Source organism: Stegastes partitus, unplaced genomic scaffold, assembly GCF_000690725.1.
Source record: "Stegastes partitus isolate 25-593 unplaced genomic scaffold, Stegastes_partitus-1.0.2 Scaffold176, whole genome shotgun sequence".
NCBI lineage: Eukaryota > Metazoa > Chordata > Actinopteri > Pomacentridae > Stegastes > Stegastes partitus.
This window is the reverse complement of record NW_007577907.1, coordinates 481,109-506,574: the sequence shown is the minus strand read 5'-3', so window position 1 is coordinate 506,574 and position 25,466 is coordinate 481,109. Positions and strand designations below refer to the sequence as shown.

At 40.2% G+C, this 25,466-nt stretch overlaps 2 protein-coding genes across 3 annotated transcripts; one reads left to right on the top strand and one right to left on the bottom strand.

The window, feature by feature from the left end:
- Positions 1 to 2,744: 2,744 nt before the first annotated feature.
- Positions 2,745 to 6,496, top strand: cunh22orf23 (chromosome unknown C22orf23 homolog). Its single transcript, XM_008279924.1, has 6 exons — positions 2,745 to 2,838; positions 4,355 to 4,432; positions 4,527 to 4,685; positions 4,800 to 4,937; positions 5,167 to 5,267; positions 5,961 to 6,496. The coding sequence occupies exons 1-6, from the start codon at positions 2,745 to 2,747 to the stop codon at positions 6,006 to 6,008; spliced, it is 618 nt and encodes a 205-aa protein (XP_008278146.1). The 3' UTR covers positions 6,009 to 6,496.
- On the bottom strand, positions 6,260 to 25,396 carry micall1a (MICAL-like 1a). Of its 2 annotated transcripts, none has more exons than XM_008279925.1 (16): positions 24,538 to 25,396; positions 20,981 to 21,029; positions 18,589 to 18,730; positions 17,970 to 18,070; positions 16,092 to 16,231; positions 14,604 to 15,193; positions 13,260 to 13,320; positions 12,637 to 13,055; positions 10,830 to 11,221; positions 10,605 to 10,739; positions 10,387 to 10,513; positions 10,128 to 10,218; positions 9,526 to 9,599; positions 9,007 to 9,121; positions 8,874 to 8,920; positions 6,260 to 7,638 (listed from the first exon to the last, which is right to left on the bottom strand). In XM_008279925.1, exons 1-16 carry the CDS (start codon positions 24,681 to 24,683, stop codon positions 7,505 to 7,507), a joined length of 2,763 nt encoding a protein of 920 aa, XP_008278147.1. In that variant the 5' UTR covers positions 24,684 to 25,396; the 3' UTR covers positions 6,260 to 7,504. The 2 variants fall into 2 exon arrangements, with proteins under 2 accessions (XP_008278147.1, XP_008278148.1); XM_008279926.1 differs by having other exon boundaries at positions 10,830 to 11,179.
- Positions 25,397 to 25,466: the final 70 nt, after the last annotated feature.

Sequence of the window (25,466 nt, the reverse complement as noted above, 5' to 3'; positions counted from 1 at the left end):
ATGTGCGGTGAAGCGGATGCACGTATCATGTTAACATAGGATGTCAATTCTTAACAGAAACTAAACATTTTGAAATTTTGTTACCTTTTATTTTAAAGCTGCTTAACATACTGTTGTTGTGATTATTTAATTATTAAACAGAGTAAACAGGTGAGCTGACGGGAATATAAACAGGAAAATTGGATTTTAAAGGTTTTAATCTAGAATAAAAAAATGAATTTCCTTTGTTTTGACTGATAACAGTTGAATGAAGTCACGTACACAGGTCGGTCTCTGTGTTCCTGGTGTGGACAAGTTGCTTCTGAGAAGACCTGTGTGTGAAAGGTGATTATACTCTGGCTGCTGTTTATCTGTGGACACGGGGCAAAGCCAGACTGCTGTCTTCACACAGATAATGAAGCCTGACTGCTGCTGATCCCCGATGAAGAGCTCAGCACTGATAAAGACTCTCTTTCCCTCAACACGAGACATCCACTGAGCAAGACTGAACGCTGTGGTGTTCAGCTTCACAGAACAGTCTCTTTATTGCCTGAAACACACTAAACACCATCGTACAATACAATCTGTTTACAGATACATGAAGGTTTACATCCAATTATTAACTCTCTTAGAACTAGGAGACTCTCAAGGAACTTTGCTGGCTTGTGGGTTCCTGGAAGAACCTTTATTTACTCAAAAATGGTTTCTGGATGATTGTTCAGGTGTCTGACTCCACCAGGGACCTATTGGTAAAATATCTGTTCCAGGCAGCTACTTTCATTGTTTTCTTTCAGTATGACTCAAAGCTTTTCAAGTTATTAAAATTAAAACCATATTTTCTGAAAAGCTGCAGGGACTTTGTATTGTTGTGCTTTTATTGATACCATTTGGTGCAACTTCTGGTCTTCCTGAATCTCTACAGACATGATGGACAGAGCAAAGTCAGCACAGAGACACATGAGACACATTAATGGGAAACACAGCAGGCTGACATCAACTGGAATTATTGGTTCCAATTTTTCTGTAAAAATATTTACTTAATAGCATGCCAAGGGCCTGGCATATAATATAAAATGATTAAATGTTTAATAGTACAGATATTTCATTTCATAGATATTACCATTATTAATTGATGGAAGCTTTAACCATTACAAACAACCCGTCTCTGTGTTACAAGGAGACACTACAGGTGAATAAAGTCATAGAAATCAACATAAAACTTTCTCAGTTGATTATATACAAAAATTGTGATTTTTTTTGTAATGTAATTCATCAGAAAATGTATCTCTAAAAATGAAAGTGAGGAATTACATATGCAACAATGCACTAATTTGCATTCATTATCAAAACAGAAATATGAATTTTGATATGATAAGAAAGAACAACACATTTCGAGAGAATGGCATTTAACCAGTATTATAATTTAAATCTACAGGCTCAAATAGACAACATTTTGTAGAATAAACACATAAAAATCATATTCAAATGCTTTCTTTTCATTAACATGAGAAAAGAAACGTTATGGGAAAATATCACAAAATCTCAAAATTGAAAATATTGTTTTTCCCCTTTAAGTGCCTGACACATTATTTAAAAAATATATAAGAATTTTTTTTTCGTTAGTTTGTTCTAAAAATGAAAATGAAAACACTTCCTTTTACTTTACATGACGCCTCTTTACCACGGAAGCGCTTGTTGTCACCTGGTTGCTATAGCAACAAGCTATCGCTCTCAGCACCACTGAAGAAGACGCTGTTGTCCTCCTGAGGTTTTAAATTATCGTATTTTCAGAGGTCTTTTCGTTAAAAAAAGGAGGTAATATATTTTTTATTTCGTGTCAAGTCATGTGTTTTCTCACCATCTCTCGTGTAGAATTAGCTCATGGTGCCTCTGGCTGGTCATTTTAAGTCACATGCAGGGAGGTTAATGTAAGCTGAACCTCAACTAGCTAGTTGTTAGCTAACACCTTGCCCTGTTTTGAATTATAAAGTTAGTTTCTAAATTCTACAGAAAAACATTAGAGCAGCAGAAATTGAAGTACAATTTTTTTTTTTTTTTTTTTTTTTCTAATTGCGAGTTTTATAGCTTTACCGTAACTAAAAAAAACTCAAGAAAACTAAAGTTAAGACAGCAAATTTGTACCATATAACACACGAATGAAAACGACGTTAAAGTTAGCCATAGTTAACAATTAGGAGAAACTTAATTTACAGACTGTTTTCTTTATATTTCATTGATGTAAACTTGTGCTACGCATTTTATGCAAAACCTTGATGCTGCGTGGAACCTACTTTCGAATTTTTTACGTCTTTATATTGTCAGTGAAAATGACATACATACATACATACATACATACATACATACATAAAAGATTTCATCCATTTTATTCTTTTGCACGTGCACCACAAAGGACTAGGTCCTGACCTAATATACTATGATATATAGACTGGTCAAATCTTTACTACATTGTCTTACAGAGGCAGAAGAGTCTGATTTATGAAGCTTTTAGTGAGCATTATTTTCAGTTGTTTATACATGGATGTGGTCTAGGGTGGTCTACAGGCCAGGAAAGCAGGGATATCTCCCCTTTTTGCATTTTTAAAGTGAGAAAGTGGGTTTTTGACCACAGTAAGGGTCCCCTCCTTTGTCTAACATTATAGCATTAAAATGAGGAAAAAGAAAGTTTCCCTTAACTTTTCCCTGAAGCTAGCTTTTGTAGTTGCAGCCAGACTAGTAATTCCCTCTGTGCATCTTTAAGTTTGCAGATGGAGACCTCCTCACAGAGTACAGCTGGCAGAGGATTGTGGAACAACCCCAGAGTCACCCAGTGCAGCAAGGAGGCCCAGGACATGCTGAGACGTGAGATGATGCCTATGCTGATATTTCATTGTAGATAAAGTAAACAAACACTCTTGGATCCAAAAGTCTGAGACCATTAGCAAAATTTTGCATTTGATTTAAATTTATTACAGAACATTTCATAACATATCATATTGCATATCACGAATTCACTTTTGCACTGCAAATTTGCACACATTTTTCTTTTTCAATGTAAAAATTTTTATTACTAGTTATTGTTATTTTCTTGTGCTTTCTTTCTATATTTTGGATGCTGCTGTGGCGTGTAATTTTCCCCAATGTGGCATGAGTTTAGTGTTTGGGGGTTGTCTGACAAACTGTCTGCGGCCCTTGGACCCAAAAAGAACAATCTTACTTTCATCAGTCCACAAAATGTTTCTCAATTTCTCTTTAGGCCGGTCGATATGTTCTGTGGCAAATTGTATCCTCTTCAGCAGGTCTTTTTTGTAACTGTGGGACTTTGCGGAGGCTTCTTGCAGATAGATTAGCCTCAGACAAGCGTCCTCTAATTGTCACAGTACTCACAGGTAACTTCAGACCATCTTTGATCTCCCTGGAGCTGATCATTGGCTGAGTCTTTGCCATTCTGGCTATTGTTCAATCCATTCGAATGGTAGTCTTCCGTTTTCTTCCACATCTCTCTGGTTTTGCTTTCCATTTCAAAGCACTGGAGACCATTTTAGCTGAGCAGCCTATCATTTTCTGCATGTCTTTATACGTTTTCCCCTCTCCAATCAACATTTTAATTAAAGCACGCAGTTCTTCTGAACAGTGTCTGGAACGACCCATCTTCCTCAGGTTTTCAGAGAGAATTGCATGTACAACATGTGCTGGCTTTAACCTTAAATAAGGGCCACCTGAATGACACCTGTTTCTCCACATAATGAATGACCTCACTGATTGAACTCCACACTGCTGTTATTTTGAACTCACCCCTTTCAATTACACGGACTCAGGAGCATGCATATCATATATGTTGAGTCTGTTGGTTTCTCTGTGTCTACTAGACCTACTGGTAAATTATTTGCCATGTAATAATATAATTTCTACCAAAAACAGTGGCTGATCTGGTTAGTCATGTTGGACTGCTCTTATTTTGAACACAACTGTATTTCTAATGACTGCAAGTTGATTTACTTAAGCAAGCCAAGGATAAGTTAATCAAATCTGACTAAATGTTTTCTGAACATTGCTTCAGTGGAAGGATATACCTCCTATACAAAGAAGTTGACATGATCAACTAATCTCCTTTAGTTTGATTGCTGACTGAGAGAAAGTTCAGAATCTAAAATATTTCCTCATTTTACATATCATGTGTTTTCAAATGTTTCTAAATTATCAAACTTTCTGATTATTTCCAGCTTTACATGAAAATATGACAGATTTTTGATGTGGTCTCAGACTTGTGGACCTCACAGCATATGAAGGGAAGCAGAGTTTATATATGTGTGTGTTCGCTTCCCTTTATATAGGCTTGTGCTTTGTATTTATTGTCATGATCTGTGCTTGTGCTCAGTGATGAAGCAGGAATCAAGACTCACCAACCTCCAGAGGAAAGAGGCCAACAAACATCCGAAGAGCGAGTTTAAAAGAGGTTGGAGGAAGCAACATGGTTTTTGTGTGACAGTAGACCATGCTTGTTCTTCCAGATTAAAAATGATTGCTTTTTTTCTAACTGTTTCCCTCAGATAGGGCAGCTTTGCCTCTGACCTCTGATCCCCCGCTGTCAAGTCCTCCCAATAAATCTGTCCAGAAACGACTGCCAGGCCTTTCTCAGAAACGCAGTGCTGAATCTTGTCGGTCCGGGAACAGCTACGAGAGAGAAAAGTTCTGTCCTGGTCCCACACGTGTGTTCAGAATTCAGAATTTATGTGCACACTGTTGGTCTTTCATTACAAAATTTAGATTATTTTTGTTCTAGGAAAAGTCTTCTTATCATCTTTTTCTCAATTTCACACTAGGAGACTTGGAGAAAGAGAAAAGGAGGCTTCAGAACATCTTAGCAACAGGAAAAGAAGAGGCCTCAGCTGCATCTTCTCAAAAAGCTGCTACATGTCGTGACCCAGAGGTGTCAGAGGAAGAGGATCGGTATCAGGAAGGTGAGGCTGAGTGCACAGAAACAGACGAGGTGTAATAAATAGAAAAACACATCTGTATATTTATCTTCATATCTGAATTTTGATGCTTTGTCAACAGACCATGAAAAAGGGTTGTGAAGCTGTTGTTGAGCTTGTAAATATCATCTTAATTCAAGATTTATAGGGTGCAGCTCTGACTAAATATATCGAGTGTGCTTTAGGTTGAGGCTAAATATTTTTTCTTTTGTAGTTCTGAATGAAATAGAAGAGAGAAGACAGTTCCTGGCAGATATGGCCTCACTGGGTCAGGAGATGAACTATATCAGCATTATCAACACCGAGATATCACAGGTAAACAGTCTGTTTCGAACTGCCTTGTGTTTTGGGAATGTTTTTTTGTGCCAAAGACATTTTGACTTGACTGATTCATTACGTATGTTTTGTGTTGTGTTACTACAGTTAGATGCAGACAGACAGATGAGTAGCAATTTAAACCTGCAGTGTGGAGGTTTTATCTCCCCCTTCTGGCAGTGAGATGAATTAAACAAACAGTGGATGTTGTCACTGTTTAATTGCTTTCTTTTTTACACTCCTCAATCTGAAGGCAGAGTTTCTTTTTTGTGGAGCATCAGAGAGATTTTTCGGATGCTTTTTAGATTTTTTTTCCCATCATAGGCTTTAACATACTTCTCTTTGCTGAAGCCTACTCCGTCTCTGTCACTACAGTTGCTCCCCTCTTCAACAATAGTGAATCAATAATTGTAGATTGACATAAAATTTGATGCCCGATTTATCACACAATACAGAAAGTTTTACCTGGTGCTGTTGGCTAATTTAGGACCGTGTTAACTCATTTGGCCAGACCTTAAATCTTAAATTGAAACAGTGGTTCATTTATTATTTCAAGTCCCACACTACAGCTTTAAACAGATAAAACAGCACTAGGTTCTGATTCCATGCAGCCTGACAAACAGAAGTTTTACTTATTCTTTCTGAAATACTTTTTCCACTTAAACCTGTGCTGTTTCTCGGCTCTGCTGACAGAAAATCCGAGAATTGGAGGCGTTGGAAAAGGCCCACAGTTCCAAGTAGTATGTACTGATGGAGTGGAGAACAGACGACAGAAGCTGTGGCGGCAGAGAAGACTGACTGGACATGTTGTCAGGTTCTTTAAACTCTTCACCTGGAAGCCTTGGATACCTTCAGTCAAAACTATTCAGCACAGGCCTTTGAATGTGAGGAGTTAAGTGTGAAATTTTGAGCGTCATGTCTGCAGAGAGGCTACAACCTCAATTTCCGCTTTGTGCTTCAACAGTATAGCAGTGAAAACAACAAACATGATCTACTTGCATGAACATATTTTATTCCTCTGCCTTCCAGTGTCAGTATTTTATATAATCCTGCTGCTGTTTTAGGACAATGTTAGCTGAAAAAAAGTGTGGTGCTACAGAAGCCCTTGGTTTCAGCCAGACAGGAAGACAGGCACAGAGCAGACAAATACATAACCTAGATGACAAAACAGGAACAGGATGAGTAAACTTACAGACATTAGCTTTAGCTGAACAGATGATGTTCATCCACATATGCAATTAAATAAATGGCACTCAGTCTTAATATTAACATGTTGTTTTTTTCTATCTGTTTTAAGGCGAAACACAGAAACATACAGAAAGGCATAATAAAATATAAAATTAATGATTGCATATTCAGGTTCCCCCCAATGGTTAAAACTGTTATAAAATGGGCTACCATTGATAAAATACTGTTATTGCATGTGTGACCTTTCATTTTAAAACAGACATCTGCAGTTTGATACTTTTGTAATATTCTACCCCCCCCCACATTTTCTCTCCAGTCACACCCACTCATAAATACTGTACCTACTTTCATAGGCATTTACACATTACTAAACTATTACTGAAGAAACTAAACAGGAGGAAACGACAAACAATATAGCAGCTACAAGTCTTTAGGTATCCATTGTTGATTGAGCATTTCGAGAGTACATGTTGGAGTTTAAAGCAAATGTCACCCAAAAACCTATTAATTTTACTAGTACCACAGATGTAAACCAGACATGACATAAAACCTCAGATATCCATCCTATGACAGCGCACAGGAGACAGGCATTAAAGGAGTGTACGTCAGGTTAAAAGTAAAACATTAAAAACTGATGGGTATCAGGGATCAACGTAAATGGACTTCATTCAAAGCAAAGTGACGAGTCCCACCTTTGCTGAACCTTGACGAAGGCCCACAGGGCAGAGTCGCTGTGCAATGCAGGGAAAGTGAAGCAAGAACATACAACAGATCAGTGCAGTAATACAGGAACCCACTCTACACTTCACTAGCTTCAATATTCAGAGCTTAAAGCTCTTAAAGCACTTGAGTTGTGAGACTGTCTCTTTGAAACACACAAAGGCAACTGAAAATAAAGTTTTTAGAAAGCAGGGAGCGGAGTCTGGGTTGCACTTAACAGTTCAAGGAGACGTCACCTTCTTGAACTGAGAAATTTCTTTTCTTGCGTCTTTTTAAAATTTCCTTAGTCTTGTTTAAACAGTCTATTATCCTCTCATGTCCTCTGCTCTTCAGCTCTTCTCCTTGTGAGGGCTTTGGTTCTTTCCTGGTTCTCCTTTATGGCTCAGCCGCTTGAGCACCTTGATGGGTTTGAACTTTGCCCCCTTTTTTTTCTGCTGGTTGCTTTCTGGATCCTTGTGAAAGTCTAAAGATAAAAATAGGAAACAATTACATTAAAGATAAAGATAACTTTACTGATCCCACAGTGGGGAAAGTTCACTGTTACAACAGCTCCAAATAAAGTGTACAGTCAGTGCAAGAATAATTGGGAACACCCAGTGCAAAATGTAGGAAAGAAACAGAAACAGAAAAACAGAAAACACACGGTGCAAAAATTGCAAGAGAAAAGAACATTATATACAGAAGATGTTTTTTTTGTTGTTGTTGTCGGTAATGATTTGGGGAAGAGAAAAAAGTGAAATTCAGCGTGGGACTACCCAATAATTGCTAAAATGACTTCATTGCACTTTGACATTTGAACAGATCACTGCTTTCACTTCCATGCTGTGCTACATTCCTGCTAATGTCCTACACACCAAGTGCATCGCCTGCAAGCAAATTTTAGAATTGCACTGAAACTTTTTGCCTAAAATGAACTGAACAGAGCACTACTTCCATGTTGTGCGCAACAGAGATGCACTGCATAGCATCACTCTAATGGATTTTTAAGTTAATGCCAGACACGAATGGTTACTCAGTGGTGTAACGTTAGCAACGCTCTTCTTCCTGGCCTTGATGCATTTATCATAGCGCAGTTAGCAGTGTTTTGTTTCCAGGTGGTTAAACAAGTCAGTTTGTTGCTTTGTGGCACAAGTACAAGTCTCCTGCAATCTTTGCGTATGATTTGTTCTTGCTTAACATCACTGGCCCGAAATCCCAAATAATTCTAAATGGATGATTTTTAAAGATTGAGAATCTGTTTCACAGGAGCATCCGTTTTGAGGGAAAAGCTCTTTACATTCTGCTCTAGACATGTGATTCAGTTTCGTCCTTTTGCTCTCTGTTGTTTGTCACTCTTCTACCGCAGCCAGAACATACAGGAAATTTTTTGCACAGGCTGCAGCTGCAGAAGTGCATGCATAGCAGCGTGACTGCTCCCCAGAAGTGAAACCGAAATATCTCGATTGCTCGCTTGTGGTCGTCTGTTCGTTTAGGAAGCTCTTGATTCAATACACAGTGGAGTTTTCTATGAGCTATTAAAACACCAATATTGCAGTTGATTATGTTCATTTAGGTTTCCTCAGACCACTTAAATTACAATATGCTGAAAGGTTAGCATGACACTAATGCCAAAATTGATACCTCAGATTTAAGATTCCATTGGCTGTGCAGGCCGAATGCCCTTATCTCAGATCTGCTACATATAAAACATCATCTTACCTTTTTTCTTCAACATGGCTTCCATAAGTTTGTCCTCCTCTTCTTCCCTGTTACAGAACAACCGTTAATTTGCTGATAGTTACAAACATCTCCACTCCACTGTCACACACGGTAACCACCAGCTATCGGTTACCTCTGCCTGTCCTGGTCCATGGTGTTGACTATTTGGTTGCGCTGTTCAATGATGGTAACCAGCTCAGCCATAAGCTCCTGCTCCCGACTCTTGTCCTCCTCAGTCCAGTCTTTCTCTGGTTAGCGGAGGGAAGAAGAGCATGATGAATAATTAAAGCTGCACTAACACATAATACAATATTAATACATAATTCTAATATATTATGCAAATGCACAAAGTAAATATTAGGCATTTTAACCATAAACACTTTGTAGGTGTTTAGAAGGTCTACACATTATTAAAGTATACACATAACTGCACATCCTTCATTCTGTCAGGGAACACGGTCAGTAGAGAGTCTTCTGTTCATCAGTGTGTAATTTGTATGTCTGCTGCCTTATTTATGGGTGGCAGAAACTACCTACGCTTTTTAAATTTTTGTAATATAATTTAAAATGACTATAATTATTTGAGGTGTGAAATCAATGATGTTACAGATTATGGTAACAGATTCCAGATGTGTTCAAACTGAGTTCTCACCTGGTTTGTTGAGAAGACACCTCAGCTCATACTCCACATCAGCCTGCCTCTCCTCCAGGTTCTGCTGCTTTGCCCTACAGTGAGCAACACAAACAGTGCGTCAGAAAATCAGAACTTCTTATTTACCGCTTCAAGCAACTTCCTGCGGAGTCTTTATGCAAAAATGAAAACAGTCAAAATAAAAAAAAAGGACTTCCAACAGAAAACATTTTATCCTTTCAGTTGTAAAGTATTAAGCACATGGCTACATACTTGGGAATTTCACTGTTTTCTATATGCAATTTGAGAATTTACATTAACATTTTGACATTAAAATATTCTGTTGTGAACTTAGTTGTTTTAGAGCAGCTTAATCTATTTCTCTATTGTCTATTAATATGCTCACATTGTTGTCCAAAGTCCTATTTTACACAAGAAAGGGTAAAATGCATAACACTCTAACCTAACTCTTTCAAAATAAGGTAAGTATCAGAGGTTAAGGGGTTAAAAACTGAAGGAAAGTAAATAAAAATGTCACTTCTGGTGCCACAGTTTGAGGACTAATAGAATTTAAGGGTCCAATGATTTCAAACAGTAGCGTCTTGCTGCAGACTAATACTTACGTGTAGACCAGCTCAGCTTCTCTGCGAACTAAAAGGTGTTTATCGTGAATCAGAGTGAACCAGTCCACCAGCAGGTGCTCCTCATCCTCGTCTGAATGCACAATAGAGGGGAGAGATAGACACATTTCTACATTTTGTCATATTTTAACATACAGGAGCACCTTTTCTCTGATTTGGTACATGCTATGATGAAAAAAGGTACAAAACTGGTCTTGACTGGATTTATTTAATATTTATTTAAAGCACAGTTGTGTGATACCGTTAGGGTTGTCTCTCAGCTTCTTCTCCAGCTCCACTCCTCTCTGCTCCAACTCATCCAGCTGCTTCTCCAGCTGACTCATCTCAACGTGGATGTCCTCGACTGGGATGTAATGATCCGACTGTACCTGAAGGGATGTTTTCACCATGTTAATACTTACTCTGTGTTTGACACATTTTGTTCCACGTTTGAAACATGCTTGTGTTTAGTTTTTATACCTTGCGTTTGATGAGAGGGAAGCCGTGGCCGGGTGCTGGGGGTCTGGCAGGACGAGGGCCTTTTGGAGGTTTCGTTTTAGATTTAGCAGGTGAGGGAGAAGCTTTCCTGTTGAAGGGGTTCTCCTTACATATCCGCTGAAAAGAGATAGGAGATGCCTCTGGATATACACAACCTGCAAGGGGTATTGCTTTACATTGGATTTTATCTACAGAGGGTGCTTTTACCTTGTTGTTTGACTGGGCAGTCTCTGTGGCCAGTGGGCTGGGGGTTGTGGTGGGCCGTGGCGGTGGGGCTTCGGGGCCTTTGGTGGCTGAATTGCGACTGGTCTGTGGGGTGGCAGGGGCTGAACTGGCATATGATGGCATGGGAGAAGGGTGGAGGCCTGGGGAGGGATGAGGCAGACGCTCGGTGGAGGAGGAGGAAGGGGAGGCTGTCGAGTCGCACGGCGAACAGATGGAAGGCTCTGAGACGCTTTTGGTGAAGGCGTGTTCCTGGTCGCTGCTGGCACTGCCGCTCAGAGGGAGCTGGGAGGAGCTGTGGTCCGAGCCGGACGACAAACTCTCTGTGCTGAGAGCTGGAGAGGGAGAGCAAGAGGATGGCTGAGAACAAGAGAGAGCTGAAGGAGTAAGGTTTGGTAAAAATAAAGAGCAGCGCAGATAAAACGGAAATTAAAGTAGTGGGACAGTTTGAAATGGAGAGAGGAAGAAGGAAAAAACAAAAAAACAGTGTCATTATAAACATCTACATAAAGCAATCCTCTCTCCTCATCTCTCCTTTTAGTCTGTCGTTTGAAAAGAGGCTATTATTTGTTCTATTTGCTCCATATTTCAACGTCATATTCACTGTTCCACTTCAACTGTGCTGCATGTTCAATTTAAGGTTGATTGAAGCCACATTGAAGTACTTCTTCCGGACTTGAAAGGATTGAAATAATCAACCAGTAAACTTTACACAGCACACAAACATAATTTGAAGATTGATTGTTCGTAGTTAGACAGGTGTGCTTTCTTTCATAGTGCAATGGATAAAATGGACTCTATGTGTAATGTTTTTCCGTGTAGGTTGTCAGTTGGTGCCGTCTTTCAACATAAGGGCATTTGTGTATTGTGGAAAAGCCAGTCAAGCAAGCTTTGAGACAATTTTATCAGATTTTGCAAATCAGCATTTAGTAAACTACGTGAAGAACCTAGTAGGGCCACAGAAGACTAAAAAAACTCCATACAACAGATCAAGAACACTGTAGTGCACAATCTCAGAAGGTTCACCATGCAACAAACAAATACAAAATGCCAGATCACAGTTGACAAACACAAGCAAATTCCTAAAAACTCATGGAATAGCACTTGTCACACAACAACAATTCTGCATTTTTAGAACCAAAAGGTTTCTCACAGGTCAGGTAAATCACATGACCTTATTTTAACGCATGTCACTTTGTGAAAAACAGATGGATGGTAAAATTATCAACAGTAGCAGTGAAGATGACTACAGCAAAGACTTGGCACAACAAAACAGAGCGTGTGGTCATGGAGACTTTACACCTGATTGACTGCAATCAGGATTTTCAATGAAAAATTAAACATGACTTAAATCATCCACCATTTACCTGAATTTGTCATATTACACCTGATTTAATAAACCAAGTGGTTAAATGTTTTATGAACACCCTTATACGAAGATGAAGCTTGGCACTTTATATGAGTTTTCATTGCAGCAACAATCCACTTACAATTTTTTGATTATTAAAAAAAAAAAAAAAAAAAAGTCCAATTAGTGCTCTATAGTTTTAGCAAATGCATGTTTTCCTTCAAAAACCTAACAGTAGGTTTGCACTGGCCAGTATTCACATTCCCATTCTGTCTGAATTAGGTAAGATGGTGCTAAAAATCAAAGTGTCTTTTATGCATTTCATCTCTCTATAAAAGGACAACCAGCGAGGCAGACATGGCACAATTAGAGGACTTTGATGTTGGTTAAGTGCAGGTTTAACAGTCCACTCATATGGTGTCTGTGGTTCTGATAAAAACCAACCTTGGTTACTGGAGGGAAGCTGTGGAGCTCGAGGCGCCGGTCGTTTTTTGTTCTTGGCGCTTCCTGGACTGGCAGAGCGGGATGAGCTTCCTGTGGGGGGAGTTTCTGCACCCGCCGAGTCCGCTGCCTTGGTGATGTTGTACCACGGGTGACTCGCCACCAGCGTTTGTGGCAGCGCTCCTCCTTCACCTCCCTCCTCTTCCTTCACCTCCTCGTTTTCATCGTCCTCGTCGTCGTCGAACGGGTTGGAGGGCTGAGGGGGTGTGCTGGGTCTGGAGTCTTCCCCTTTGAGAGAGGACAGAGAGCCTGTGTTGGGGGGTGTTGCCAGTCCAGCAGGGGGAGGGGGAGGGGCTTTCTTCTTCTTGTGTTCTGATTGGACCAGGACGAGCCAAGGTGGGTCTTTGGGTTTATGGGTGCCACTGAACAGCAGATACACAGATAGTGATGGAGGGGTCACACAGAGGGAGACAACAAAGCACATCCTTACAGAAGCATGAAAGGGCCCACAACTACTGTACATGATGAGACAAAACGCATTTCTGAATTCTCACAAGAAGAGACTATGAAGATACAGTTGAGGTAGGTGAAATGGTGGCAACAGACAGGATAACAAGTTCAGCTACCTTGCAGGAGACTGTGAGCGTTCTCGAGGTTTGGGAGGAGTTGGAGGTTTGAGATGTTCACCTGTGATTTAAGGGGACAACATGAGTATCGCTACAAACAAATGTTACATTAATCTTTATCTTAATCAGGGACGAGTACCGAAACCAGGGGCAAATTATTCAAGACCAGAGGATCATAAGCTCAGACATTATCGCTTTTGCTGTGGGTGCTGGAGAAATGAGGTAAATAGATTTATTATTGCTACAGTAGTCACACTTCGCCAGCCAATTCTGTACAACATAATGATCTGGCTGCATGATACTATCGTGCTGCTATAGGGGGGCAAAAAAAACACCGCTTGTTTGTATTTCTTTGAATCAATCACAATCGACATGGGTGGAGATAAGTGAAGGACGTGGCTTTGGCGTTTCCTCAAAATAGTCACGGGTGGAATTCTTGCGGGGAAACATTTGCATGCAGAGAGATGAACACTGTAATTAAAATGGATCCTTGGCAAAACTTCGCAGAGTGGTAGGATGCTGCCTGGAGGTTGTTATTTCCTGCAGCACAGAAAATGGTAGCACATAGATCGTGGAAGGGAGGGAGACTGCCGACCTAAATGACAGCTTATACCTGCAACCAACATCTGGTGACTCAGACTATTGATACATAAGTGTTATCTGGCACATTTTATCTCAACAACTTTGTTTCTAATTTGTCTATGATGCATTTCCACACACAGACTCTGCTCTCGTTGACAATGATAAAGAGAAGTAAATGTTCAAAAGTTTTGCACGTAACAGCAGAAACAACATCAATCTGTCCAAACATCCGGCAAACGTTCATTACATCCAGGACAGATTTGTACAGTTTTTGACTGCCTGGCTAGTAGTTATTCTCTTCTTGTACCAGATATGTGTTGTATGCTAGAGCTGACTAATATATACAAACATAGCTTCATTATTATCTGAAATGGTCAGAGCATCATCTGAACTGTCAGTATTTCAGATATTCAGTTTTAGAGCATGCAGAGCAGAAGGGATTTAGTGATTTGGGGGCTGCAGACAAACTCTTGTCTGCACTGGAGTTAGCAGTAATGGAAGAAGGACTCTGTTATGCAAAACTACAAATACCACAGTAAAAACACTGTCAAAGGAGAACTCTTGCAGTACATTTTTTTTCTTCTGACAACAGAAAGACAGAAGAAAACACAAAAAAACCTAAACAAAAAGTACTGATAAGTGTACAGTTCAAGTGCCAGAGTGATGGGCAACATCAGTAAGAGCAGCAGTACAGTTAAAATCTTAATGATACTCATCCCTAATAACATTAGTAATAATATATATTCTGGGATAAGCACTTACTGGCTGTGAGTCCATCTGATGTGCGAGGTAGCCGAATCCGCGGGGCAGGACGAGGTGGAGGGGTGGGTTCAGAAACCCGGCGAGGTGCAGGTACTGGTCGACTGGCACCTTCAGCATGACTGACAGGTGTAGAAGGGACGTCCCCATTCGCTGTACATTTGGCTGGTGTTTGTGTTTCTTCCTCTTTTTCTCCTTCATCCTCCTCTTCATCACTCTCATCAAAAGGGTTGGGAGGAGAAGAAGAACGTGGCGTCTCCTCCGTCTCTGCATTACCATCCATCTCTTTTACTGTTTCCAAAGAGTCTGCTGCGTTTGATACGACAGGAGCGACAGTGTCAGAGTCATTGGCAGGAGTGTCAGTATCATTTGATGGTTGAGGAGTCTGTTCCTGGTCCCTCTCAGAGGGCACAGAGTGATGAAACCGACCAATCCTGGCAGACTGAACCGCTGGTGGTCTCTTACTAAGATCTGGCCGGCCGTTCTGATTGGCTGTAGCGTGCCTTGTAATGTGATGTGTGCAGACCAGTGCTCCAGAGTCACTTCCTAGTTTGTATGATCCAGGAAACAGAGTGCTGCGACACTCTGTGCACCTGAGATGACAAAGATACAGATTAATAACAGACATGAGCACAAGTCTGACACAGTAAAAGACAAACCAATCGATTGATGTATGAAATGTACGTAATCCAACCATTGTTTCATTTCTTGTTCAAATAATCCTCAAGATTTTCCATTAAAACCCCTTTTTTAACACTAACTCTTCAATACCTCTCTATGCTGTAAATCAATAGTTGTGACATTCACCATTTCAGAGCTGGATTCACAAGAAGCGATGTATGCATGTATTACCAATAAACACTAGTTCAGGACGACTGGATGATAATATCAGTTATTAGCTGAGTCTATCATCAGCTAATTTTTTTGCAGACTTGTTATTGTTCAGAAAAAAATCACTAGTTCACGTCTGCATTATCAACTGTTTTCATTAATATGTGTAAAAATGTGACTTGGCTTCAACTTTTTTTTTTCAACATTCAACTCACCAGTAATCAGAGATTGTTTGATCTACTTGTCCAATGTTACAGATTCTAAATCAGTGGCATGATGGGAAATAACAGTAAAAAAAAATCCAAGCTTTTATCTTTAATAGTTCCTGTGATACTGTCATTCAAACACAGGCTCAAATTTCTGCAGTTTTTAAATAAAAATGATCGTAGAAAGCATTTGATATATCACTCTAAAATTTCACAAATATCTTTATACATATCCATACTTTTAAAATGAAAAATTTAAGAAAATTAGAGATGGTTGAGCAGGAATAACCATTGTTTGCTGTAATATTTAATCCCATCTGCTGTTACTGTGGCTGTCACTACATCACCCACAACTACAATATAACTTCAACTTTCGTACATTTTTTTGTCTCTGCAGTGTTAGAAATATGTTGTGGTTCCACAGCTTAGCTCCTGATGGCAAACAGTAGCTCACCTGAAACAGTTGCGATGGTAGAGCTTGCCGTCTACCAGAAACCTCTGCACCAGGTGGACGTGCTTCTGGCAGGCGGCGCAGGTGCTGCTGATGGTGCTGCGCCTGGCTGCTGTGAACGCTTCTGCACCTGTCTGCGCAGGCTGGACCGGGTAGTATAAGTGACCAGGACGTTGTTCACAGGAAGGGGACAGGGAGGAGACATCACGGGAAGGGGGGAGATGGAGAGTAATGGGGGAGGGCGAGATCATACACGGAGTCAGGATTTGAGGATGTTGGATTTGTCATTCTGCTTAGCCAGCCACGTCTGCTTGGTTACTGTACTGCTCACTGATTCATTGTCTTTTAGCTTAAAACATCTGATTAATACAAAAATGTACGTCATGGTAAAAAAGTGCGTATTAGTAAAAAAGTCAAACAGCTTGGGTTAGTGGCTCTGGGAGTCACTTATTTTGCCTATGATTGAGATATATATATGTGTGTGTATGTAAGTACTCTATGTTTTCAGGCATAAGGGTTTTTTATGCGTTAAATAAATCAAGGGGTTAGAAGCAGCATCTTCCAAAACTTGGCACACAGTGTTAAGATAATACAACTGTTAGTCTTTTACGTACAAGAGACTGTTAAAAAAATAAATAAAAAGACTGACCTAACAGTTTTTCTTTCACCTCCTAGCCCACCCACCCTCCCACCCCCACCCTACTGCCTAGGCTCAGGACCAGAGAGTGGAGGGGGGATCAGATGTGAGGAGGAAGAACAGGAAGAGGAGGGAGTGGAATGAGTTTCCATCTGAAGAGGGGGAGGAAGGGTGAGGGGATGATGAGGCGGATGCCAGTACACAGGAGCAACGGGATGGAGGAAAGAAGTTGAAGGCATGCGAAAGAAAAGAGAGACAGGATACAGAGGCTATCTTTATGGACTTTTTCTACCGCTATGGCTTTGCTTTTTTCCCCTGCTGTGCGACACAAAGCTCACATAAGGAAGTGGGTTTATAGAAATCCATATGTGGGTATTCTACATTGTTGTAGTGAAATGACAGGTTTATATAGCCCTGATGACTCTACACCCCAAAATAGTTCATGCACAATGACAGTTATACATTCCAAGGCTGCACATACATGTTAATATACTTCTTGTACTTTCAGTGTGCTTATCCACGCCACATCAGGCAATTACAAACAAAATACCATGTGAAAACTACAGCTTGCTACCATGCAGCTCCAGTAGATATCATGCAGACCTTATGGAGTTTAGTGGGGACTAAAATGTACCATCTATCTATGATGTAACTTAGGGCTCCAGACTGCAACCTTTTTTTGAGAGTGTGAGTTGAAATTTCAAGTGGTCACATTGGTGCATGATGATCAATAAGCTGTATTAGCGTCGCTGTAACCAGCACAGGAAGCTGCCCTGTTAACCACAGTAGTGGAAAACAATACTTTTATTACTTCAGTGGACTATGGTATTAATGCTTAAAAATGCAGTCATCTCGTGAAAAACGGAGCGACCTGCATTCACTGTTTTTTCCGCTCATAGAAAAGAATGCGTGTGCAAAAAAAATGGTTGGTTTGATCTCGGACAGATCTGACATTAGAACGCCCTAGTTTGTTATTTTTAAAGTAATTTTTGGTCGCACACCTGTCTGAGCACACCACAGCCACCTTGCAGCATCTACCACAGCCTGCAATGTGGGGCGTTCAGGGAACATCGGTAAATTATAGTGTCTATCGACAAGAAAATGTTCAGCAAGTCAAGACAAGGTGGGAGGTGCGACCAAATGGGAAAGTTGGTCGCACCGGTGCTACCAATGAAAAAGTTAGTCTGGAGCCGTATAACTCTTGTTTGTTTGCAACTTTTCCTGGTGCCAAGTCTTATACTTACCTCAGTCTCAACCACTTTGTCTTCCAAAGGGGTCGGAGGCCTTTTCTGGGCCGGCTCATTCTGACCGGCAGAACTCAGCCTCTTCAAACACGGAGGGTTTGCTGTGTAAAGCGGAAGCCGAGGAAATAGTCAATTAATGACATAAATTAATCATGTAAGTTGTCGTTACACCCACAAATTAAACTGTTCAGTCTCACGGCATGCTGAGGGTTAGGCAGTTTGAATTTTGATAATGAATCAAAGAAAAACAACATTACACTGTAACAGAAATTTATTTCTATTACATTTATAATTCCTAGGATTTGCTACACTTATTTGTCTTGTAACACTTGCTTTTTGAAATCGTTTTATCCTTTATTTTTCTCTGTATGGTCGTGATCATTATTAGGCACCAAAACACCACATTTCTTGTATGTAAAAAAAATCTAATCAATTAAACTGCTTTTTAAATTTTTCTGCAGCGTCCTACTCATGATCACAGTTTATACCTTTAAAATATATGGGCAAAGAAGAAAAAACCTTACTGATCATTTAATAACCAGATTAAGAGCAAAATATTATGTCTTTAATGAGGTTCACACTGCTGCAAGTCAAAGGGAACTGAATTAACTGCACTCACCTTGAGACTTGTTGTTAAAGAAGTTGTAGTACTGCGAGACGTATGTGATGATGCTAAGCCGGTCAGGTACTTTCATGGACACCATGTCTTCTGGGTCCAGCAGGGCTGGAATACCCAGCTGAGCTTCAGCCACTTCAAACGCCTGCGGCAAAGCAAAGATAGAGGAAAGGAGTAAAGTAAAAAGAGGTGGGAAGAGTAGAAACGAGAGCAAAAGTTGCAGATAAGTAAGAAGCAGAGGAAGAGTAAACAGTGAGATTACAAACATGTCAATCATTCAAAAACAACCAATAATTTACACACTTAAACTACCTAAACTAAGTGCTTTAAAGATCAAAATCTGATTCAGCACAAGTACCCCAGTGACAGACCCAAATTACTGTTAATGTCCCAGCCTGCTGTGGCGTTTGAGTCTGATTTCTGTCTGTATTTTGGAACTAGTTCCTTGTTGTAAGTGGTTGCAAATTAATTGAACAAATATTACTTTTTGCTGCTTCAAGCACCACAAACAGAATTGCATTTAATTTTTTCTCAGAGACTGATAAACCTCTGCAAATAAAACCAGATTTAATTAAATAGCTCAGTACCACCAGGGCTTAGTCAGATGGTGTACTTCTTTTTTGTGATCTGGGTAAACCTACCCTTTAATTACAAACAAATGATGCAGAAACTAAAGTTTGATTAAAACATTCCAATGGTATCCAGTAACACGACTTTCCCTGACTGATGATGATTCTCTGAATAATCTAACCCTACTGCCAAAATTTGCACATGATGTTTATAATAGTTTGTCCTCTGATGAGATAATAGTTTGTCATGTGACAAGCAATCGTCTTGTGAAAAATACTGCTGCAGAAATAAGAGTGCAGATAAGGTCACATAGCATCACGAGCAGCCACAAAGCTCTGAAATAATCCAGCCAACAAATGCTACACGTGATTAAAGTAAAACAAGATCTAAAGTAATCAAAATACATTGTGTGGTGGTTCTCTTTTTTTCCTATCTAGTAGAGAAAAAATGCTTTACACTGATGATGCATCATTTACAACACATGAGCTTCACAGGCAAGAAAGTGGCCTAAATTGACATTTGTTACCTTTAGTTAAATGACAACAAAGCAGTTTTATATGAAGCTATTTGAGTTGAAATGCAGAAATTATGAAAAAAAAAGTTCTGATTGGTACTGCAGTCCAAAATATACACATTTTAAGAACTACATCTTTATAAGCTGCTCATATTAAGATGGTAAAACTCTTTTCTCTTTTGAAAATAGCAATTTGCAGTACACACTGGATGGGAGCATATTTCAGTGTCAATGACATTTTAAGATTCTTATTATTATTCTCTCAAAAAAAAAAAAAAGACAGCAAGATGCCATGAGTGAGTGAGTGAGTGAGTGAGTGAGTGAGTGAGTGAGTGACAGAGTATAAACATATTGAGAAAAATGAAACTGACAGTAATTTCATTTGCTGCCGATATATATTGTAATTCAGTGTGATTTTGAAGGCTGGCAGTACAGTGCATTCTGCAAACGGTAGTCTCCACATGTCTTATGAACAGGGTCAAAAGTGGGTTCTGCTCATATTTAGTCTACTTGCACCTCCTATATGAAAAAGGATTAGAAAATTAATCCCAGAAGTCAGACAATCATGAATACATTCATGAAGTTCACATTTGGATCTTAAAAATGGTCAAATATCATTTCGGAGCTTTGCACGCTTTTAACATTTGCATCCACTCTAGATTGGGCATTAGGACTACTTTTTTGTTTTTGTTTTTTTGCCAAAATGACAGCCAGAAAACTGTCTCACTTGTCTTGAAAGCTGCAAGATAAAACGAATGTTAACAGCAGCAAGGAACTGCCAAAGCTTAGCACAAAAATGAAAATGAGGAGACTCCTGTTTCAGTCCTTAAAGTTCTGCTGGCTTAGAGGCAAAGTGGAAAATTCAACTAGGGTGCAAAAAAAAAAAAGTTTTTAGCTGGTTTCAATCTACTCACTTACAAAGTTGCAAATTCAGCACTTTTGCACTTTTAAATCCACGCTCCATGGTCTCTCCACAGGCGTGTGTCAAGAATTTTCTTTCTTCCTGGCCCTTAGTGCTCTGGCTCCCTCCCTCTCCCTCTTTGCCCTCATCGGGCAAATTAGGTAACAATCTCTCCACACATACACAAGTTACACCCACCATGACTGCATGAAGTTGTAAGGCTTAATAATTTTATGGCTGAAGCACAGGCAGAAGCAGATGCAACCCCTGAAGCTGTGTGATAGAAATAAATGAGCTCATAGGTGAGTGTTGAAGAGCAAGCTGTTCTTTAAGAAAAAAAAAATGACGTAACACAAGATCATAGAAACATTGCTCAAGTCTCAAAACATACAGCTGTAAAAGTGACTCACCAGTCGGTTGTTCTCGTAGACATTCTCTTTAGACAGTGAGCCAAAGTCTCTGGAATGACGTAAAAAAAAAAAAAAAGTCAGAGTCAGTTTTATTGCAATGTAGCTTTTTACATATAAAAAATCTGACTTGGTGTTTGGTGCGTAACAGTACCCTATAGATGACAAAAGTGTTGCAAGTCAGTAGTAAGAAAAATTAGCAGCAAGTGTAATCAAGGGATTATAAGTCATGAAAAGTAATAAAAATACTCCTAAAGTGCAGACATTTGCAAATTATTCACATCAGAATGGGCAAGAGTACATAGTATGCAATGTAAACAATGTGAAATGTGCAAAAGGAGCACAATAATCGTATTTAAAATGCTACTTGGGGTCTCTGGCCTTTTTGAAGAGGCCTACTGCTGTTGGAAGTCTGAATATGCAGGTGCACAGTTATGTAGCAGTTCATGATATCTCCTTTTATACCACGACTCATGCAGGAGATCACAAAGAATCAACTGTCCAAGCCATGCTGATACAGGATCGTACTGTATTTAGCTTGCTGACCTACTTCGACTCGTGTTATGCACCATCAAAAAAGCTATTATTGGCCTGACAGCATGACAGATAGCAACAGAGATCAGTTACATTTCTCACCTACCACAGCTGACTACTTCCAAACCACTCATAAATGATGCCTGATGCAAAAAACTGCCAGAACAAAAGGAAAGGCGCAGCTGGGCCAAACAGGAGTGATGAGCTGATAATTACAAGGCTCCGCTATAAAACGCCCGGAGTGGAGGAACCAAAGCCAGGCTCTAACCAGTAAACATCCTGCAGTAAAACTGGAAAATGTCTGAGGAGCTTGGGGATGAAAGTGTGACTGTGTGCATAAGTAAATGTGTGCAGTCGTCTGGACAACAGCATGGTGGGGGGAAAAAAAACCCACCATGACCCTGACGAGAGCTTGCGGAGAGCATGTGGAACTTTCAAGAAGGCAAAACCCTGTGAATGAGCTCCGTGTTGGAGCTGCACAAAGTGACCTCTGTTCTCTCTAATCTAGTTCCCATGGCTGCAAACACACTCGGCTGTAATATCGAGATCATGTCAAAGCACAAGTCCAGTGTTTCAGCTCAGACAAAAATGCAGCAACTTATAAATATACTCTTAAAAAATATATATTGTTGGGATTTCAAATACTTGTGCCTCACAGAAGAGACACTTTCAACCAGACGCTACGGACAAGGATGACGAAATACAGTGTGTGATCTGAATTGCGAACCTAATCCACTGTGAGTCAGAGTCTCACTCCAAGTTTTATTTTGGGAACGAGGGCTGCTGAGGAGTGTTGTGTCTGTGTGTCAGGTGTTTGAAATCCACATGATCAAAACCTGTGTGAACCGGAACATTGACTAAATCTGGTGCAGAAAATGTTTGTGCTCAAGGAATAAAGGATTGAGTGGTATTGTCAAAAACTTAGCCGATACATAACAAATAAATAATGAATAATTCATAGATTAATAGTGGCTTGAAACAATGGAATTAGAAAATCACAAAGGCTGTGATTTGCACTCTGACCCAGGGTTTAAACTGTTGTGTCAATAGTATCACAAATTCCTGTCTCTCCTGTGTGAGTCACACTTGTGATGGTATCTCAAGTGGTAATGCTCCATCACACACTTCAGATCTGATACACAGCAAAACCTGAACTAAAACGTAACTTTAAAAAGTTACATTGCATATCTAAATGCAATTGCAATATCTTAAAAAATAAAATAAAATTACAAATACTTATTTCCCCAAATTGTTCAGCTCTAATTTTAATGCAGAGAAACAAAAAGATAAAACTGAGTCAATAATGAGTATTCATGCAGCTTAACTGAATGAAATTCTTGAAGAGGAGTTGCATATATGAACACAATCTCATTTAAATACAATTTTGATGGCACTTATCCAGGCTCTTTGGTTAACTGGGCTATGAATGATTTATTGCTGCCTCTTCAGAGCTGAGTGACAGTTGGCCTTGACTAAAGGAATTCTGATGAGGCCATTTGCTCTACTAACATCCATCCTCCACCTCACCGCGATGTAGTTTGATGAGAGTACGTTGCTGCAGAGTACAGGGCAGCACTACAATGGTCTGGCCCTGCATTAGAGCTAAATCCAGATTGACAGGCGGAGGTCTCAGCTGCAGATTAGCCTGACGGGCTGTCTGTCTGGATCACAGGGAGTTCAGCTGGGCCACTGCAGCTAGACAGAAAACTCAACAGTGAGGCATGCTGGGACACAAACCCAAGAGGCAAAAGCTTGTAAGCTGGGTGTCTATGATTTGTCAATTCTTCTAATTTCAACTTTAGTGCTGTAATGTTAATGCGCATACATTCCACTTCGCTGACTTGTCAGGGACTGGTTTTGTAACGGTTTGCTCGACTACCTGTCAAGCACAGTCCTGTTTGATCACCTGAGAGATTAACAGCACGACCAACGTGTTCGCTGCCTAAAATCATTCCATCAGCCCAGATTTCCCCTTCAATCCCCAGGACGCTGGAAGGGCACAACATATAATTTACTGGATGCTTTTACACAATCCGCCTACAACAGCCAGGGTTGTTGACTTGTTTCAGTCAACAACGTGCTTTACCAGCTACACGATGCTGCACAGAAAGAGAGCTTTTCTAGTGATGCATGTCCAATGTGAGTCATATGAAGGTCATAGTTTCTGTGTGTATCTGTCATACCGCAAATAATGGAAACCTTTCAGCTGATGTGAAAGGAATGATTCACCTCTTTAAATGCACAGATCTAGACCTGTATTTTGAAACAACAACACGATGACCCTCTTATATATGGAGGACAGAAGCGCTAAAAAAAAAAAAACTCAGGCAGTTCCTTTTAGTGTTTGATCAAATACTGCTTATACTCATTCAAGTGATTCTGTTTTTGACCTCTACTAAAACAACCACAAGTCATCATTTCCCCCGTTCCCTATAATAGGCTGTAAATCACAGAGATAGTGCTTTTGTGTTTTGTGGTATCTTGTGTGTAGGTGTAAAACCCGGAGAGGAGGGGTGTGTTGTTACAGACAGAGCATGGCTTGTCAGTCTGAATTTATTACACTACACTGGCCTCTCATTCAACAATGTTCATACCGATAATGTAAGAACTAATTTTGGCTTGATAAAACAAACTCACGGACATTATTAACGCATGCAGTTACCATAAATGTTTTTTTTCACAAACACCAGCATATTCAGTCATGGTTATGCAGTGACTTGAATTAGGGAGCTTTCTACTTATAATGCAGTCAAGGCTTGTTAACTTGAGTCTTGCATAATCTAGAGTACAGATGAGTTAACTGATAAATAGCATTATACTTGAATTCAGAAACAAAAGTTAACAGCGTGTCATGGCTTGAAATACTGTGTCTGCCTTCACTGGAGACAGCTGCTGCATCAGAACCGGTTTATCACAGAACCACCTTAACATGAACTCAAAACGCCACAAAGTGTTCAGGGTGTACCTTTTAGCTCCATTAAGGTGCTTAATGTTCAAGTTAAACAGTTAGACTTTGTGTTACTTACATCAAATCTGGTCTGTAGCGATGTATGATGGCACAAAAAGCCAAACCGTCCCGAAAGGACGCTGACATGTCCCGTATTTCCACATCGTTGTAATTTTCACACTGTATCCGACACCACTCCTGGAGAGCCTTCAGAGATCCCATCATAGATTACTGGTAATCTGAATTAACTGCCAAATATTTCTTTTTTTCTTTCTCCCAGGCGTGACAGGACAGGAACAGCAGCAGCAGTAGTGTTTCGTCGGAGGGGCGACAGCCAGACAACACCCGATGTGACGATATTCATTAACGGTCACTGAGTCACGTTAAAAAAAAAAATAGCATGGCTTGCAAGCTAGCTAGACGTTAGCTAACTTTTGCAACTACTGCTAACATTGTGTGAATGTCATCTCATATGTGGGGTGGTTCAAGAGGCGATGACTACACGTAAAGTAAAGCACTGACACGAACAACAGAGTTATGAACACGCCTCGTGTCCAGACAGCTTGCCAACAAAGTTAGCCAACTCAGCTAGCCAGCTAATGCAGCCCGCTGCTAGCTCCTATGTTGAAGGTCTTTTTTTAAGGGCTGCCTCGGGCGATGGTGTAGTTTCGGTTGAAGCAGATGAGACAGTTTCCTCCTTGAGGTGGACGGCGACACGTTTTTGTTTGTTGGTGCAATGGCTGTTAAAACGCTGAATGAAAAAAAAAGAAGTCTCTGACGCCCCGCACTTCTCCCGACGCTCCTGTTGGGGCAATATAATGAAACGACGCCGTAAAACAAAATACACCCCGGGCGTTTGGTGTTGATCAAAGCCGCCCCCGGTGCCAGTCCATCCGAGCAGCATTGGTTGAAGCGTTGGCAACCTGCCTGCCACCCTGCTTCAATATCACCTTGTCATGTCTCTTCGCGTCCAGTCGGGGGAGCCACGCAGCCGCTGCTCCTAACGCT